The following is a 19,134-nucleotide window of genomic DNA, read 5'->3' as shown; positions in this document are numbered from 1 at the left end:
CAGTCGATTAGAACTACAGTTTATTAAACAGGAGGTATAATCATTTTCTTTCCCAGAATGACTTACTGCTGCTTTTTCATATATTCACCAATAAAACGGTACTACAGGCTGTGTGACTGTTCAGTCCAGTACATCAAAGAGAGAACTGAGTGTCCAGAGGTAAAGACACCCAGGGAAGGGAGATCAGGTGCCAGAAAACACTGAGGAACTATTGAAAGCTCTCAAATCAAATCTACTTCAGTACCTTTATATTAAATAAGTTTAATAAGTATAAAACAGCCACCAAAGAATGAGCTCTTTAAGTAACCCATCAAAATAAATATTGACATCTATTATTTACAGTTAAGTAAATTTACGTTTTCTTCTCTTAGACTTCAAGGCTGGTATGATTTTAGTAAAAGGCTCGCAAGCGTGAAACCCCTCACATCTGCCGTTGCTGCAACAGCAGCTCCCCAATGGCTGCTGCAGTTCTGATGTTCAGTAGAAGGAAGCTCGAGCTGTCTGCCAAGTGGGGGCCGCTCCTGCATCCCCCACTCCTGTGCATTTCACCTGAGGGGCGGGAATCAGCAGTCATCTTCCAAATCTGAGATCTCCAAATCTGTGTTCGTTGATCTTTTGCCACTTGTCAACAGCCCCTTCTCAAATTCTTCTTCAGTAATTTTGCCTTTTTTAAACTTTTTCAAGAGTCTTGTGTCATTCAGAAGTTCCTCCATGTCTTCATCTTCCATATCAGAACCCTGAGTGCAGAAGAGACCAACAAGCTACTGAATTTCTCAGCAACAGTGTTCTAAGTGAAACCAGCAAAATTTTGGGGGTTTTTTTTTGGCCGCTCTGGGAGGCTTCTGGAATTCTAGTTCCCCAACCAGGGACTGAACCTGGGCCCCTCGGCAGTGAAAGTGCAGAGTCCTAACCACTGGACCACCAGAGAAGTCCCAAACCAGCACTTTTTAATCAATCGGGAACTACATGCTCTTAGATCAGCTTTCACAAATAGCACATTCCCCAACCCAAGCCACCAAGACAGAACAAAAATCTAAGAGTCCTATGCAGTTCCTATTAGAAGGCACTATACATTACACTTCTGTGAGATTTGTTCAGAATTCTAAGTTGAGTATTTAATTTTAAAAATTGCCCGCTTTACCTCTTCCCTTTTCCTTTTTTCATTCAGTTTTTTCTTCTTTTCCTTTTTGGCCTTCTGCTTTGACCAAGCTTTATTTTTTATGAATTTTCTTCTCCCGTCATTTTCTGTTTTCTCTTTTCTTTGCTGCTCCAATAATTGCTTCTGCCTCTGCTTTTCTCTGATTTTGTCTTTAAATGGAATGGTATCTGTGTTGACATCCACAGGCATGAAATCTGGAAACTGCTTTCCTCTCAGTTCTGGCATCTTGGGCATCCTCAGCAGGGCAAAACCTCGAGCAAGACTAGCAAAATCAAGATCTGATTAAACCAAAACATCAGAGTTAGCACACCCAAAACAGGACTGTAAGCATCAACCAATAGAATATTCATAGCAATGTAATTTTTTCTAAGTGATCCAATGGACTCATTTTAATTAAAATTAAAATAATTAATTTTTACTAAAAGAATACTCAGCAGCCAGTAGCTAGCCAAACCCAAGGAAGACTTTTATTTTGGGGGGGCTATGCCACACAGCATGCAGGATCTTAGTTCCCTGACCAGGGATCAAACCCCTACCCCCTGCAATGGAAGCACCGTCAAATGTTTCAGATGGTGAGCAAATCCAACTTACCCTTTAATCTGAAGATGAGGTTGCATTCATGCTTGGCATAAGCCTGGACATATGACACAAAAGCTTTCATGCCCTTCTCAAACACAGCTCTGTCGGCCAGGGCCATGGCCTTGAGCTTTGGAAGGAGGTCGGCTGTGTTCTTCTGGAGTTTCATCTCCTGCAGGGGGCACTGCACAGGGACCACATCATCACTTCTGGCTGGGACCGCCTCCCCCCGCCAAGGCTACCCCATCAGAGCCAGTGCCAGTAAAATCAAAAGCAAAACCACTCATTTTAATCTTATACAGTGGAGGCTTTGAAGTCCAAATCCAACCCAAGTATTTCACTTGGTCCAGAAAGTATTTTAAATTTGTTAAAGCAAAGTTTAAAATCAGATTTTACATAACAATCCTGATTTCTGGTTGGAAAATATGGTAACACAGGTCTGTGTTCCCAAGTAATGATGCTCAGCTGGGGCCAGCAGTGGACCCCCAGAGCCTCTCCACAGCCTTATAAAGCTAGACAGCTTCCCACACTGACACCGCCAGCCCGGACCCTAATCTACATTCTGGACCACTTTCTGGAAGAGAACTTTTACAACTACCCTGGCTTTGGGAATTCCACAGAAAAAAGGAAGACAGCTTACTTTTTGGTTAATTGCAAGGAAATTGATGTATGACTCTTCCATGGGAAGGAGAAACACGAGCGCACTGCCGCCATGGCCGATGCGGGCTGTGCGGCCACAGCGATGCACGAAGGCACTGGGAACGACACGGGGCGGGCACAGTCACCACCTGACAGCTCAGCAGAGCACTGGCCTCGGGCCACGCAGCTGACGCGCCTAAAATGACACGAGGAGCCGCCCGACTCCACAGCTCAGTCCCAACCCTGCCACTTACTAGTGTTACAGAAGAGCTGGCAATTAAATATACACACTGCAGACCAGAGAACAATCTCTTAGACATTTAATGTCAACTATAAAACTTGTAAATTTATGCTCATCTAATGATACAGGTAGGAAGACGTGGTCCCAGTGGAAATTTTGGAAAACAATGAAAAGTATAATATAAAAAAGAAAATATAAGTGATTTGTGAGTCCAACCCCTGACTCCACCCAGAATTAACTAGTATTGCTTAAGAGTTTGTATTTGCAGGCATTTTCCTACGTTTGGAGGTATTTTCTAGAAATATATGCTTGCTTTCAGAATAACTGAAATCTCCATATGTAGTATATATATTGTTTTCCTTTAAACACTCTATTCATGTGCATTTCTGCAAGAACTTAAAAAGGTATCTGAAAATACAATACAGTATCACTATTGACCTATCAGTGATAATGCACCAGTTCCCCGACGTTTGCTATTTCATAATGTTTTGACAACCATCGTTATGTTTACCTTCCTCACGATTCCTGTTTCGTTAGACTAGATTCCTACACAGAGCAAGTAACATTCTCTGTACCTGGCATTACTGGGAGGATCATACTGCAAAACCCAGTTTACTTCAGGAATATCTATCCCTCGGGCCATCACGTCAGTGCACACTAAAATCCCACTAGAAAATAAGAAAACACCATCTGAGTAAGGAGACCACCATTTCCTCACCACCAAGCAGTTGTTACTAATTTGAAGATGATGACAGTAAAAACAAGTTGCAGAATCTCTCACGGAAGCAAATATATAGTAATAACATTTTTATTTTTCTTCCTCCTAAGAATCTCTAGGACTTCACAAGTTCTCAGTGAAATTTCTAAAGAGGTGGGGAGATAATGAAAAGATGAATGAAAAATAACGAAAAGATTTTTTTAATTAGCATATTTCGCTTGGGGAAGAAAAACCCCAAAAACACTGTATTTGGTCTAATCCTTAGCAGCCATTTAAAAAAAAACAAATGAAATTTTCTCTCTCATACTGAGGTGTAAGCATCAAGTCTACCACTTTGCCTAAAAGATTGTTTTTAATATAGCCAGAATGTTCAGTGATCAAGAAAAACAAAAAAGTATTATTTCTATCCACAAACAGAGTCAAGTTACAGTCTCCAGAAACACAGCTTCCCTATAATGTAGTCAACCCGGAACCTTCAATGGGTTTCTCCCATCCACTCTGTCTACCCATTCATTCAACAAACAGCTTACCAAACCCTGGGCCAGACCTGAGCCAGATAGTGGGGAATCCAAAAATGAACATAACACACAGGTTCCCGTTCTTATGGAGCTTACAACTGAGCAGGGAAGTTGACGAAGGAAGTCAGTGTAGCAAAGTGTAATGGGCTCAGCACAAAGGGCGGCAGGAGAAGACGTGATAATCGGGCTAGAGAAGGAACAGGGTTCCAACAACACATGAGAAGATCTGGAGGCAGAGCAACCTGCAGAAGAGCAGAGGCTGGAGATCTGCCATCTCCAGGGAAGCCAACCCACCTCTGCAATTTGCGGAATTCCATGAAGATCTTATTGCGCTTGTATTTCATCTTTCCGTGAATGCACATTATCTTCACACCCTTCACCAGGGCCTCCAGAGCCTTTCCGTAGTATTCCACGCAGGCGCAGGTGCTGGGAGAGGAGACAGGGCTTTGATCCCTGGTCAGGGAACTAAGATCCCACATGCCACAAGGCAAGTGAGCCCCTGCACCACAATAAAAGAAGCCTGCCCGCCACAACTAAAGAAAGGCCATGTGCTGCAACAAAGACCCAACACAGCCAAAATAAAAAATTTTTAAAGACTGTGCTAAGTGACCACTGCTGGATTCCCCACTGTTTTCCATGAGTCACACTGTATATAAGGATGTGGTTTTACACACCAAGGCCACAAGGCACAGATCCTGAAAGCAATCTGGTGAGTCCTGAAATCAATTTAGTGAGTCTGGACCAGCATTTTTAAAAAATCAGAGCAGAACAGAAAAGAAAGCATCAGAATGCCTCCCACCTAGTCAGGTGCAGTTCTGTGAAATCTTTGTTTCAGTTGCATGTGTGTGTGTGTGTGTGTGTGTGTGTGTGAGAGAGAGAGAGAGAGAGAGAGAGAGAGAGAGAGAGAGAGAGAACCAGGTTGTATTTCTAACTATGTGTCAATATAGTTACTGCATTTTATTGGTGAAATGATGGGTAGAAAAGAAACATGAAATTCTTTGGGTATGCCAAAGAACACCACTGTAGGTATATACAGAGGAAAAAGCCCAAAGAATGCACGCATCTGTTCCTCTCTTGCACTCTGACAACAGGACATATCCCAGCATGACAGACACTAGGCTGGCTGATTAAACACCATCCCAACCACTTCCTCCCTCATCTCCCTCTACTACAGAGGCTGGGACAGCTACCCACTCATTTATCCACCTCTCACAGTGAGGGGCTGCCAGGTGGCCCATCTTTGGCCCATGCAATGAAAGCAGAAGTCAGCCAGGGGCAGGGGCAGGTGTTCTGCCCTTCCCCCTGCCTTTCCTCTTTTATCTGCTTCCAGTGCAGATGTGACAAGGTGTCACAGTGGTCATCTCAAAGTTAGAGTTGACCTACAGGAAGGAAAGGCCAAGACAGTCACTGAAACACTGGCCTTGTCGTTGCTGAGACAGAAACCAATGTTAGCAACTGCCTACCTCTGGACTCCTTTTTACAGGAGAAAAATAAACCCCTCCTGCTTGAGCTGCAGAAGTTGGGTTTTCAGTTACTTGCAGTTAAACACACTTCTAACAGGACCAACCTAAAAGAAATTCCAAACCTCAAGGCTACACACACATGCACATTCCAGGTGTAGTTGAACCCCAGAAGGATTACCTGAAGAAGACCAGATGTTTCTCCTGCTTATGATTTCGAAGAAAATGTACCAGCTGATTAAATTTCTCATCTGCCTTACAGACCTGCAAAATAAAAAGGAAAACCAATAAAATAAAGACAAATTTGCTGACAATAAAAACAACCCCACAGCTATTTTCAGTTTGGGCCTTAAATTTTAAGGACTCTAACTTCCTCCATGAAGAGGAAGACTTTCACCAGGATGTTACTCAGTCCACTGAGCTCAGGATTAACATCGCCCCTGCTGCTGTCACATGTTAAATCACATAATCATGTAACTGAGGACAGCGAGTCACTCAGTGCAGTAAGTACCTCCCAAACTCCAACATGCCAACAGCACCATGCCGGCCGTAACACCATCCCCAGGGGAGGGCTCTACAATACAGGTCCTCGGATACAGCCTACAGACCACAGATTGCAGCTCTGGAATTGGACCCAAGGGTCACTATCATTTAATAGCACCCATGAGATTCTGAGGCACAGCCATGTTCAGAAATCACTGCTCTAAGGTGAACACAGATTTCCAGAATGGACTGTACAGAATTACTTCACAGACCTCCATGGAGACAGACTGGAGCTCCTTTTCAGGCTCCCAAATTGAAGACATGTCAATCTACCTGAATGCATTCTCCCCATTTTTATTAATACTAAAACCAAATCCTCAATTGGGACTTTCTTTCTCACACACTCAGACATTTCTAAATACAATTGCTTAAATGAATGCAAAAGAGCAGAATGCAACGGCAGCCACAGTGGGTTCCAAAGCTAATTTATTAGTACATACTACATACTAAGCATTGGCCTAAAACCTTCATGTGTTTTAATAAACCAACCCTCACAGCAACCCTATGAAGTGGGTGCTCCCTGAGCCCCCATTTTACTGGTGATGAACTGGTAAGTCCACCTGGTTCGGTTAGGAAGGGACAAAGCTGAGCTGTGCACCTGGGCGGCCGAGCCCTTGCACCCCTGCTCTTAACCACCTCACTGTCCACGGCCTCCTCTCTCCCCTGGGAAGAGCTGGCCACCCGACTTCACCAGCCTGGCAGCAAGCAGAAACAGCAACACCAAGTATAACACCCCCGGTCTGATTTCAAAAACATCCTCCTGACAGCTGCACCAGAGGCAGTTTTCTCATTTGCAAACTCTTCTGCCTTGACCCACCTACCCCCGGACCCTCCAAGAACTGACACAAAGAACGACGACCTCATCGCCCTACAGTCCACAGCACTAGGGACACTGGTTTGGAAATGGCCCACTTCTCTGCAAACACATCACCGTGCTCAGGAGCTGGGGAGCCCCTCTCAGCCAAAAGAAAAACCCTGTTCCCTGGCTGACGATATAGAGGTGCCCTATCGAGCAGGGACACTGGCCTGGCCACCCTGGCTGACCATCCTCTCTAGATGCTTCCTGGCTTGAGCCAGTGACCAGAGAGGACAGAAGGAGGGGATTCACTACTAACAATCACATTCAGAAAAGCCCTCCCGCTGCCTGGTGAGGAAGGGCAGCAGCAGCTAGGATTTACTGCTGCAAATTCAAAGAAAGTGAAAGTGAAGTCGCTCAGTCGCATCTGACTTTTTGAGACCCCATGGACTGTAGCCTGCCAGGCTCCTCTGTCCATGGGATTTTCCAAGCAAGAGTACTGGAGTGGGGTGCCATTTCCTTCTCCAGGGGATCTTCCTGACCCAGGGATTGAACCTGAGTCTCCTGCATTGCAGGCAGACACTCTACCATCTGAGCCATCAGGGAAGCTAAAGTGAGCAACTCCTAGCTGTAAAACGAACACACCAAACATTTAGGTTCCAGAGCAGAACACTGTCACCCAAAAGGGCTCCTTCAGAGAGTCTATCGTTAGATTTTGTGTTTCAGCTGCTTGTCTGGCTGTGCCCTTCTCTAACTCAGGCTCATACTGACAGGCCGGGAACCCAGTGTGTCCCATGCCTGTACCCAGCACACCCTGTGCACATGTCAAACAGTTTGATCACTTGGGGGTAGGAGGCCCAAGGACACCATCCCTGGAGAGTATGCTTAAAACACAGTTATGCCCGTGTTAACTTGTTTATTCATTTACTTGCTGAATGACAAGTATCATCACACATACCATGTATCCCAGCCCTTTCCCCAAATGCTGCACTTCAAAGGTGCCTCAGGGTATCATCTTACAGACTTAGTTACCTAGAAAACTGAAAGCTAATCCATAGAGCACTCATCATTAATTTTTGCTTGCTTTTTGTTTTAACTGCTAAGAGTTAACACATATTAGTGGCAACACAGTATATCATATTGATAAAACATACAGTGACAGTTAAGAAAAAAGTACTTGAAAATCATTTTTCAAGTAAGTAAAAACTTACTTAGTTGAAAATCTAATAAGCTGTTCAAACAATTCTTAGAGCTGATCATTTCAAAGGAAAAATGGAACTAAGCTTATTGAAAGTAGTACAAGTCAAAAAAATTGGTGATTTTTTCAGTAAACTGCTTTGACTAACAATACTGGTTCTACTTTTTTCCAGCTTTAGTGAGGTACAATTGGCAAATAAAAATTGTATATATTTAAGCACATTTATATAGTAAAAATATATACATGTAGTAATATATACGTGTACGATGTGATGACTTAACCTACATATACACAGTGAAATGACTGTCATAATCAAGTTAATACACCTATCACTTCACTTCACCTTTTGAATTTTTTGTGAGAACACTTCAGAACCACTGTTAGCAAATTTCAGTCTCAAGTAAATCACACTGTTAACCCCAGTCATCACCGTCACTGACGGGCAGAAGTCAGTGCAAACACCCAGTGCTCACCATGTAGTGGTTCTCCAGGCGGGAAGGGGTTTTCTGGCTGCTGCTGGCCGCCACGCCCTTCTCCTTCACTGAGACGCGCACGGGGTTCCGCAGGCCTGCTCTCACCAGGTTCTCCACTTCCTGGGTCTGAGTGGCCGAGAAAAGGCCCGTTCTCCTCTGCTTCGGCAAAAACTCCAGGATGGTGTTTATGCTAAAAAGAGAAGGGCTCACCTTAACCCCTTACTGATCAGCATAATGAACAAAGGGTGTTTTATGATACTAAACAGGGATTTTAGAAGACTGGAAACCATCACAATATTTACAGTAGCTATTACTGGAAGATGAGATTATGGGTGATCTTTACTTCTTCTTTATACTCTTCTATTCCCAACGTTTCTTCAACATAAACATATAAGTGAACTCTTATAATGGGGGGACAATTAAAAGAGTAAAATTAAGACAAAACTTTTTGAGACTAAAAACTATTGAGCTGCACACTATTTAATTGAGCAAACTGTGTAACATATGAATTGGATCCCAATAAAGCTATTTAACGGAGAAGGCAATGGCACCCCACTCCAATACTCTTGCCTGGAAAATGCCATGGACAGAGGAGCCTGGTAGGCTGCAGTTCATGGGGTCGCTAAGAGTCGGACACGACTGAGCGACTTCACTTTCACTTTTCCCTTTCATGCACTGGAGAAGGAAACGGCAACCCACTCCAGTGTTCTAGCCTGGAGAATCCCAGGGACGGCGGAGCCCGGTGGGCTGCCGTCTATGGGGTCGCACAGAGTCGGACACGACTGAAGTGACTTAGCAGCAGCAAAGCTATTTAATTCTTTAAAACACACAAAAACTTTTACAGAGCCATGAAGGAAAATGCATCAAAGATAGAACAACTGAAATTTAAACAGTGTGGGAGCATCTGATGGATCAAACAACCTAATGATATGAAATTCACGTGCAGCTAACAGAGACCTAGTCACCAAGCGATAAAGGAATTCCACCTTGGGTCCTTTCCACCCTATGTCACCCAACGCCCATTAAGTCCAAACTCCAGTACCTTGCCTCGAAACCCATGTCCAGAAGCCTGTCTGCTTCATCCAATACCAGGACCTCCAGGGACCTCACGCAGCTGGCCAGATCGAGGCCCTCAGCCTTCCTTCGGAACATGTCCTCCAGGCGGCCTGGGGTTGCCACGATGATGTTCCCACTAGGAAAGGAAAGTTACCATTTACTGCACTCAATGACTCTCAGGGACCTTTGTGATTCCAAACACAATTCCTGTATCCCCCTGTGCATGCACGCTCAATCGTGTCTAACTCTTTTACAACCCCATAAAATGTAGCCCACTAGGCTCCTTTATCCATGGGATTTCCCAGGCAAGAATACTGGAGTGGGTTGCCATTCCCTTCTCCAAAGGGTCTTCCTGACCCTGGGATTGAACCCAGTCTCCTGGGTTCAATCCAGTCTCCTGGATTCTTTACCACTGAGCCACCTGGGAAGCCCTATCCCTCCAAAAACGTCATCTAAAATCCCATAGACAAGAAGTGAGACCACCAGACTGGGAGGAGAAAGCTGCGCCATGAGGGGACAGGTCTGAGTTCCAGGCTGAGATTGAGGGCAAGGCTTAGCAAACACCCTTCGGCCAAATCGGGCCTCTGCTGTTTCTGTGACATTTTATTGGCACGTAACTCCGCATCCTCCTTCATTCATGGGTTGCCTCTGGAGGCTTTCACACACTAACAGCAGAGAGGAGATGTAATGACCCAGACTGTGTGGCTGACGAAGCTAAAATAATTACTATCCAGGCCTTTACTGAAAGGACCCTGGCTTTATTCGACTGCTTTAGGCCCCAGGTCACTCATCTATAAAATGTGAATGTCAACAGAACTAGAGACAATTTTATGTAAAGATCACAAACTGGCAGACTGAAGGCCAAATGTGGCCCCCACACAGACTGCGTCCCTGCAGGAGTTATTATTATTATTTTTTAATGTGAATTACATGCAAACGTCAAAAAAAAAATCTGGAATACAAAAAATTCAAAACCTGGCAATACAGAGTCCTGTGAGCAACATGTCAGCTGGAGATGAGTATTCGGGAATAAACTAGCCAGTTTCTTCCAATCCCCACTCAGCCCCACTTCAGTTCAGTTCAGTCGCTCAGTAGTGCCGAACTCCCTGCGACCCCATGAACCGCAGCACGCCAGGCCTCCCTGTCCATCACCAACTCCCGGAGTTTACCCAAACCCACATCCATTGAGTCGGTGATAGCATCTAACCATCTCATCCTCTGTCGTCCCCTTCTCCTCCCGCCTTCAATCTTTCCCAACATCAGGGTCTTTTCAAATGAGTCAGCTCTTCACATCAGGTGGCCAAATATTGGAGTTTCAGCTTCAACATCAGTCCTTCCAATGAACACCCAGGACTGATCTCCTTTAGAATGGACTGGTTGGATCTCCTTGCAGTCCAAGGGACTCTCAAGAGTCTTCTCCAACACCACAGTTCAAACGCATCAATTCTTCTGCACTCAGACGTTTATATTTTCCTCCGACCCCTGTAGGAACTCGAGTCTGTGACCCCCGCTGCAAAGCGTCTCCCATTGTAGCTGGACACAGCGAGTACTCAAGAAAAGGAGTTTTCTTTATCAAGAATTCACTGATAAACTGGGCACAAAATCTATCGCTGCTTATTACAAACTATTATTCATAATGGGACAATAAAATGCCACAGGCTGACTGCCATCATGTTTTCAAACATTTATTCTAAATGTTTAGTAAACACCTGCTGTATGCTCTGCTCCTTGTTAGGCCCTGAAGGTAAAACGCTGCAAGACCAACACCACCCTGACTTTTGTGAGCCGCTCGGGGATGCAAAGGAGCCAGGCACGTACAATACCTGGGAGAAAGCCAGCTCACCATGTCAGCAGGGCGGCCTGGGAGAGAGCGGCAGTACAGAGTGCTGACATCAACATTAGGATCCATCCTAAGGGCCAGCAGGAGCCACTAAAGAGCTTTCCATGAGTGACACGACCTAACTGGCATTCTGGTGGCTACATGGAGGGAGAGTGGATAACCAGGAGGCAACAGGAGAAACATACAGCAGACGGACTTCCCTGGGGCTCCATGGTTAAGAATCCACCGTGCAATCCAGGGAACATGAGTTTGATTCCTGGTTGGGGAACTAAAACCCCACATGCCAGCGGGACAACAGAGCCCTCGAACCACAACTAGAGAGCCTGTGTGTTGCAACTAAGATCCCAAGCAGCCAAAAATAAATAATAAACAAATTAATTTTTTTAAAAGGTAAAGAAACACACAGAAGAGAGAGAAAGAGCAGTTACTACAGGAGTCCAGGGGAGAAACGAGCAGGAGATGTGGTGATGGGAAAGTTGACCGGTTAGAGATGTGCTTCAGAGAGAAAATGCTGAGGATCTGGTGATGGTTAACTGAGAGGAGGGATGGTGGGGACGGTGAGGAGTCAAGGCTAACTCCCCGACCTCAGGAGAAGCGTACAGGGCAAAGATGAATAGGAAACTCCACATGAGGTACAAGTGTAGGGATGAAAATTCCAAGTTCCTGTTTTAGATGTTTCTGCAAAAGCTGTGAGACGCCAGTCAGATGCCCCAGATATCATCTGGGGCTTGAGGCGAGGTCAGGGACCACCTCGGGAGAGACAAGACCATTAACCAAAATAGGTTAATGAGCAAAATAGGTTAGCAGGAAGAAAATACCTTTTGTAGGGAACGGGGTGACTGAAGGGGGTGTTTCCGGTTAGGTCTTGATCCTGCATCAAGTTCAACATCAAGAGCAAGCAAAGCAGCAAGGCAACTTACCCAAGCTCCTTAAACCTGGCGACATCTTCTCCAGGATTCCTGCCTCCAATCCAGAGAATCTGGCTGAAACGAGAGAAGGGTCTTTGAGGTGAGGGATTGCAGCCCATGGCTGAAAGTTCAGGACTCTTCCCCCAACTTACCTGAACTGTGGGAAGGGCTTCGTGAAATGAGACAGGACCTCCTCTATCTGAACAGCCAGCTCACGCGTGGGTGTGATGATTATGGCGCCCACCTGCCCACGTGGCGGGAAGGACATGATTAGCAGAGCCTGCAGCTTACAGAGCTGAAACCACAACTGGCACCCTCCACCTCATGGAGGAAAGTTTCCAGAGAAACAGTACTTCCTGGGCTTTTCCAGCAGTGCGTGGCCATAGTGCGTTATCAACCAGAGTTGACCGTTGAATGATGGGCGTGGTGGGGGGGTTAGGGGCACCAACCCTCTGCACAGTCAAAAAAGTGCTCGTGTTCCAGTCGTATCCAACTCTTTTGTGACCCCATGGACGGGAGCCCGCTAGGCTCCTCTGTTCATGGGATTTTTCCAGGCAAGAATACTGGAGTGGGTTGCCATTTCCTCCTCCAGGGGATCTTCTGACCCCAGGACTGAACCCAAACCTCCTGCATCTTCTACATTGGCAGGCAGATCCTTACCACTGTGTCACCTCAGAAGCATAGTTGAAAATCCACCTGTAATTTAAAGTCAGCCCTCCATGTAACAGGGTATAACTGGTTTGGTTCCTCTGTAACCCCATTCCACATGGAGGGATTAAACTATCAGTTGGCAAAGACCTATAGTTATTCACTGCTGAAAAAGCCCACACTTAAGTGGACCTGCACCACTGAAACCCATGTTTTTCAAGGGTCAGCTGTAGTCTGAATTACAGTCAGTTCTCTACAAAGTGGCCAAACGCTATGTTAGCAAATATTGAACCATGGCTCCTAGGGAAGTGGGGTTAGGTTCCTGTGAGCCTCTGGTCATGTTTTTGTCAAACTAACAGTACATAAGCTTGTTTTACACACATGTCTGTTTAAAGACACCTTACTTTGTAAGTCAAGTATACCTCAATTAAATAAATAAAGGTATCACATTGACTATATGCCGTTGATTCATTAACGTTGAACTCAGAGCCACAGCACTATCATGCATGCCTGAACGATACTTATGTAACACATTTTCTCTGTAAGGCTCATCACAGCCTCCTCGTGCTCAGGAATGCTCAGCGGTGCTTCGGCACTATGTTTGGGGGTCATTTTAAACAGTGAAGTCACCACACACACACACACACAAAAACCATCACAGCAGTACGTGGACCAGGAAAAGGACCCCTGTTTACAGTCTGAGAGCAGGAACGAGAAGGCAGTGTCACCCTGTTCAGGCTCAGCTGGGAATGTGCCATCAGTGTTGCTGCCCCGGGCAAGGCCACGCATGAGCACGAAAGCATGGTGACTGCTGCCTGGGGAGCTACAGATACATGCTAAGGAGCAGTCAAATTCATAAATACAGAATCTGCAAGTCATGAGGACACACTGTACTTTCTTTTTTCAAGCTTTTGACTAGCTTTTTCCTCAGCCGTGACCTCTCTGATGACTAAGGGAAAATAAAGCACTTGGTCTGCTCACCTGACTCTTCTTCAACTTCTCTTCCCTCCTCAGGAGAATTTCCACGATGGGGATGACGAAAGCGAGGGTTTTGCCACTACCTGTGACCTGAAAGGGAAGGAAGCTATGGTTCGCTTTTCCTCTGAGTTCGTTCTGGAGGGCAAACAAGAGGACAGGCTGCACTGACATAAGGTACTCACCGCTTCTGCAGCCACGTCTTTGTTTTTCATGAACAGAGGGATGGTTGCGGACTGAAAAGAGAGATGGCAAATTACCAGTTATGGGATGCCGTGACACCACAGATGAGGCCCGAAGCCCAAGGAACACAGCGCTGGCCTTGGTCACACTGGATCCCACCGCAAAGTGGACTCTGATCAGTCACCACCAGGGACCTCAGTGTGGTCAGGTCACAGGTAACACGGCGTGGTGTCTACGCAGATGGCGTGCAGGGGAAGCAAGTTGAGCTGGGAGGTGGAAGTCCTGAGTTCTAGCCCTGCCTCGCCTACTCTTCCTCTCTAGACCAGGAAGGGTTTGAAGACAGTGGTTTTAAGGTTCCTTCAGGCCCTCATAGCACAAAATGATTCAAATGGACTCTTTCATTATAAACACCACCGAGAACCCGCAGATTTACCAGGGGCCTGGCCCTTTTATTGCAGCAACAAGCAGCTGAACCTGAAGCACACTCATATCTTGGCTTCAAAGTGTCCCCCTCCCCACCGCCCAGGACTCCACTCCTGGGTCCCAGGGATTGAGCTCACCCATCGCAGCACATGCAGGACTTTCCTAACTGCCTCGGCACAAGTAAGTCTCAGGGAACATGTGGCAGTGCCTGGAGATATTGTTAAGTAGTCAGAACAGGGCAGGAGAAGCTGGAGGTGGTTTGTTTCTAGCCCCTAGTAAGTAGAGCCCAGAGATGCTGTTAAACAGCCCACAACACCCAGGACTGTTTCATATAACAAAGAATTATCCAGTCCAAAATATCAAGAGCGCAGAGACTGAGAACTCTGCTATGGACCACTGCTGCCCAACAGAAATAAATATGATAAGAGATCAGACTTGTGGTTGCCAAGGAAGAGTGGGGGAAGGAGGAGACGGACTGGGGATTTGGCGTTGATAGATGCAACCTATCACATTTAGAAATGGAGAAACAACAAGGTCCTACTGTATAGCACAGGGAACTATATCCAATCTCCTGGGATAAACCATAACGGAAAAGAATACTTAAAAAAGAATGTATCTATGTATAAAACTGAGTCACTTTGCTATATAGCAGAGATTGACACAACATTGTAAATCAGCTATACTTTAAAAAAAGAAAGAAAGAAAGAAACTTAATGTGAGCCACGTACATATCTAGTAGCCACATTAAGAAAAGTAAAAAGATGAACTCCCCTGGTGAAGAATTCACCTTGCAGTGCAGGGGCCTGGGTTTGATCCCTGGTCAGGGAAGTAAGAACCCACATGCTGTGGAGCAAGTAAGCCTGCACACCACAGCTCCTGAAGCCCACACACTCTGGAGTCTGCGCCCACAACGAAGGATACTGCATAATGCAACTAAGAGCCGATGCAGCCAAATGAATAAATATATATGTATATTTTTTTAAGTAAAAAGAAATAGACAAAATGAATTTTGATAATATATTTTATTTAACCTAATATCATCCAAAATATCGTCAGCTCGATGTGTAAGCGATATTTTTTAAGTGAATGAGATATTTTTCACTTGTCTTTCTTCCTAAGTTCTCAAAATCCATTATAGATTTTTATATTTAGAGTACATCTCAGTGTGGACTCACCATGTTTCAAGTGTTCTCAATAGTCATCTGTGAGTGGCTACCATAGTGGACAGCACTTAGACCACAGCCTCCATTGGCAAATATTGGGTCCTCTCTGCCCAACAGTCCCAAGGCATGACACACAGCACTGCCTGCTTCCGCCACATCTTTCCTGAGAAGCCTACACACATCTCAACATTTCAAAACAGGACTCTAGATTCTTCCTTTGAAGACTGCTACACCTCCCTGCTTTCCTCACCTTAGTAAATGATACCACCAATCACCCAGTCACTAAAGACAAAAACCTCAGGGTCCCTCTAGATTCCTCTTTCCTGACCCCCACATCTGGTCCCTCAGCAACCCTAAAGCTATCTCAAAAGCAACTCTTCAATATCCACAACTTCCTCTCTACTCCAAGCCACTATCACCTCTAACTTGACAACAGCCTCCTAATGGACATCCTCGCTTCTCTTATTCCTCTAAAGTCCACTCTCTACACAGCAGTCACAGCCCTTCTCTTCCTGCAGCCTCCCATGTAAGACAGCTTCTCACTACATTCAGAATAAAATACAAGATCCCACAACTAAGACCCTGCATGGTCGGCACTCAGTTTGCTCACCTCTTAAACTACTCATGGTGCCCCGGCCACAAAGGCCTTCTTTCTGTTCCTCCAAGCTCATTCCATTTGTACTGGCATTTCTCTCTGCGGGAATATCCTGCCCCCAAGTCATCCCTTGGCCAGCTCCTTTCTCATTCAGGTATCAGCTTACTGACACCTCCTCCAAGAGGCCTTCTCTATCTTACCTTCTGCCCTGTACTTTCTTGTCACTGTCTCCTCCACAACACTGATCACCAGCTGAAATTACCTTATTTCTTTACTCCCTTCTCTCTCTTCTGCATTAAAAAGCAAGGCCCATGAGTGGGGACCAACACTGCAAAATCCCCAGAGCCTAAAAGAGTACCTGATACACAGTTTGTCCTCTAGAAACTGCTTGAATAAATGAGTGACCTGGACCAAGACACTTCACTTAGCCCACATAACAAGACAACAGGTTACATTTACTGAGTGTCCATAACATTGTCTTAGGTAATCCTCACAACACCTCTCTTAGGTAATACTATTTTTGTCATTTCACACGGAAAGGAAATGAAGCACAGAGAGGTTAAGCCATTTGCTCAAGGTCTCACAGATCTAGAGAGGACAGGGCCAGGATACGAATCTGGTACTTAAGAGCAGGATACTAACTTAAGAGTAGGATAAATCCACATGAGTTTGGGTAAACTCCGGGAGTTGGTGATAGACAGGGAGGCCTGGCGTGCTGCGGTTCATGAGATCGAGGAGTCGGACACGACTGAGCGACTTGAACTGAACTGAACGAGCCAGGCACTTAAGTCCCAGCACCTAAGAGCGGATGGAGGGGCAGTGTTATGTAAACCCTGGTACAGGCGCGCTGCCGCCTGCCGCCTCTGCTTGGCGATCATTAACCAGCTTGGCATCACCCAAGTCGGGGAAGCAGAAACACGACATGACAAACAAGTCCCAGCTCTGAGTCTCCCTTTCCCAACCTGCCCCCTTCGCACCGAGGGCCCTCCTCCTCCACGACCCATGCCAAGTACCTGCACCGGCGTCATGTACGGGAAACCCAGCTCCCGCAAGACACTCAGCACCAGCGGATGCAGCGACACCGGCAGCGACTCCCAGGAACCCTCCGTCACGTGCTCCATGGTGCGCTCAGCCACCGAGCTACTACCCGGACGCCTCCCGGGAGCACTTCCGCTTCCGGTCGCCAACCCGGCCGACCGGAAACCGCGCTCCATTCGCAAAGTTCCGGAGGGCGGGAAAGGCACCCTTGCAGCAGGACAGTGGAAAGCCGACTTCTGGCGAATAAAAGCGGGCGACGGGAACCCGACTGGAGTAGTGCCATTCGTCCAGTGTAGCCACCTAGGCTCCGGTCGCCCTTCCACACCGAGCAGGCATTTGGGCGGGAGGGATTTTGCCCCGGCTCTCACACTCTCCCCGCCGGTCGGAAGCAGATGGCAGCACAACACCGCGTCCTGGCCAAACGACAGTAGGTCCGGAGGGAGTGGACAGAAATGTACCCCAATCCCGGAGCCCTAGATATGCAAAATAGACTGATGGTGGGGATCCACTGCCTGGGACAAAATAAATATTGATTTACTTCAGATGAAGTTAGGTCAGAGACCTAAATAAGAACACTGTATCTTATTCCTGTGTTCACCACTGGATTGTTTCATACACGTGTACAATTTATTCAGGAAGCTTTTACCGACCAGCTATTACACGTTGGGCTTCGCCAGTGGCTGGGCTTCCCTAGTGGCTCAGACGGTGAAGTTATCTGCCTGCAGTGCAGGAGACAGTTCTATCATGGATCGGGAAGATCCCCTGGAGGAGGGGATGGCAACCCACTCCAGTTAGGGACTTCCCTGGTGGTTAAGAACGCGCCTTTGGGCTTCACTGGTGGGTCAGACGGTAAAGAGTCTGCCCGCAATGGGAGAGATCTGGGTTCCATCCCTGGCTCAGGAAGCTCCCCTGAAGGAGGAAATGTCAACAGACTCCGGTATTCTTGCCTGGAAAATTCCATGTATGGAGGCGCCTGGGTGGGTCGCAAAGATTCGGGCGCGACTCAGTGTTGGGCTTAAGACTATTATGCCTTGGGCCCGTATCTTCAGCTTGGCTTGCTCCCTTACATCCATGAGGACTTTTGAAATGTCACCAGTGATGCCTTCCCTTCCTAATCACTAAAACCGTTTGCCCTTTTTAATTTTTCCCCCATAACACATTATTAATATGCCATATAATTTATATATTGACTAGGTTCATCTCCCCCACTAAAAGTGGGATAAAGGGGATTTTCCTCTATTTTATTTCAGTGACTACAACTAGTAGCACGAGGCAGTCACCCAAATATTTGGGGAATGAATAAATGGGAGTAATACTCGTGTAAACTGCAGCCATCTCAAACTAGAAGGTAAAGCCTGAGGCAACACTTTCACTTTAATGGGATCATCACATCCTTAAAATGCCTTTCACAGCTATTTCCAAGCAGGTCTGAAAGCCAAGACAGAGGGAAACAGCATAGCTGCATTTGCATTTGGGGGTCTATTTACTAATTTTCTGATCTTGGGATCCTTTCCAAGACTTTATTTCCATAATGAGGATTATAATAGTACCCAAGGTAATGGATGTTTTGAGGAATAAATGACACAGACCACCTAAAGCATTTACCATGGGGACAGGACATTACAGTGCTGGATAAACGGTAGTTTTATTACCAGCAGGCCCTTAGTGTAATAGAGGAAAAGGAACAGTTCCTAAAGGCAGAGATCTAGATTCTGGTCACATCAGTCACTTATCTGTGAGCCTTGGGTGAATCATTTAATTCCTTCTAAATTTATTGCCCACTACCATAAACCAGGTGGCTGAGTGAAAATAAACTTTTGTTCCAAAGAAAAAAATACTTCAGATGTTAATACTGACCCCTCAAAGAAACCACACAGGGAAATCTAAAATTGGATTCCTGTTTACTATTCTCAAGTTAACAGACATAAAAAGGAACAGATGTTTATAACAGGCATCATCACTGGGAAAACATGACATGTCTCAT

The 19,134-nt window shown here is 45.9% G+C and overlaps 1 protein-coding gene and 1 non-coding gene across 5 annotated transcripts; both read right to left on the bottom strand.

Annotated features, from left to right (window-relative positions):
- Positions 1 to 2: 2 nt before the first annotated feature.
- Positions 3 to 17,260, bottom strand: DDX55 (DEAD-box helicase 55). Of its 4 annotated transcripts, none has more exons than XR_014068566.1 (14): positions 17,126 to 17,260; positions 13,934 to 13,984; positions 13,755 to 13,841; positions 12,278 to 12,369; positions 12,138 to 12,200; positions 9,364 to 9,513; positions 8,322 to 8,511; positions 5,493 to 5,575; positions 4,146 to 4,277; positions 3,191 to 3,283; positions 2,376 to 2,490; positions 1,751 to 1,919; positions 1,142 to 1,421; positions 3 to 737 (listed from the first exon to the last, which is right to left on the bottom strand). XR_014068566.1 is itself a non-coding variant. In XM_081540442.1 (14 exons), the coding sequence occupies exons 1-14, from the start codon at positions 17,231 to 17,233 to the stop codon at positions 564 to 566; spliced, it is 1,791 nt and encodes a 596-aa protein (XP_081396568.1). In that variant the 5' UTR covers positions 17,234 to 17,260; the 3' UTR covers positions 3 to 563. The 4 variants fall into 4 exon arrangements, 3 of the variants coding, with proteins under 3 accessions (XP_081396568.1, XP_081396567.1, XP_081396569.1); XM_081540442.1 differs by having other exon boundaries at positions 1,747 to 1,919; XM_081540441.1 differs by having other exon boundaries at positions 1,142 to 1,437.
- TRNAC-GCA (transfer RNA cysteine (anticodon GCA)) lies at positions 7,184 to 7,256 on the bottom strand. Its single transcript has one exon. It is a non-coding gene; the product is annotated as a tRNA-Cys (tRNA).
- Positions 17,261 to 19,134: the final 1,874 nt, after the last annotated feature.

Source organism: Giraffa tippelskirchi, chromosome 11 (assembly GCF_054371585.1).
Source record: "Giraffa tippelskirchi isolate mGirTip1 chromosome 11, T2T-mGirTip1v1.2.pri, whole genome shotgun sequence".
In the NCBI taxonomy this organism is placed as follows: Eukaryota; Metazoa; Chordata; class Mammalia; order Artiodactyla; family Giraffidae; genus Giraffa; species Giraffa tippelskirchi.
Note: the sequence above shows the minus strand (reverse complement) of the source record. Positions and strands in the feature narration are given on the sequence as shown.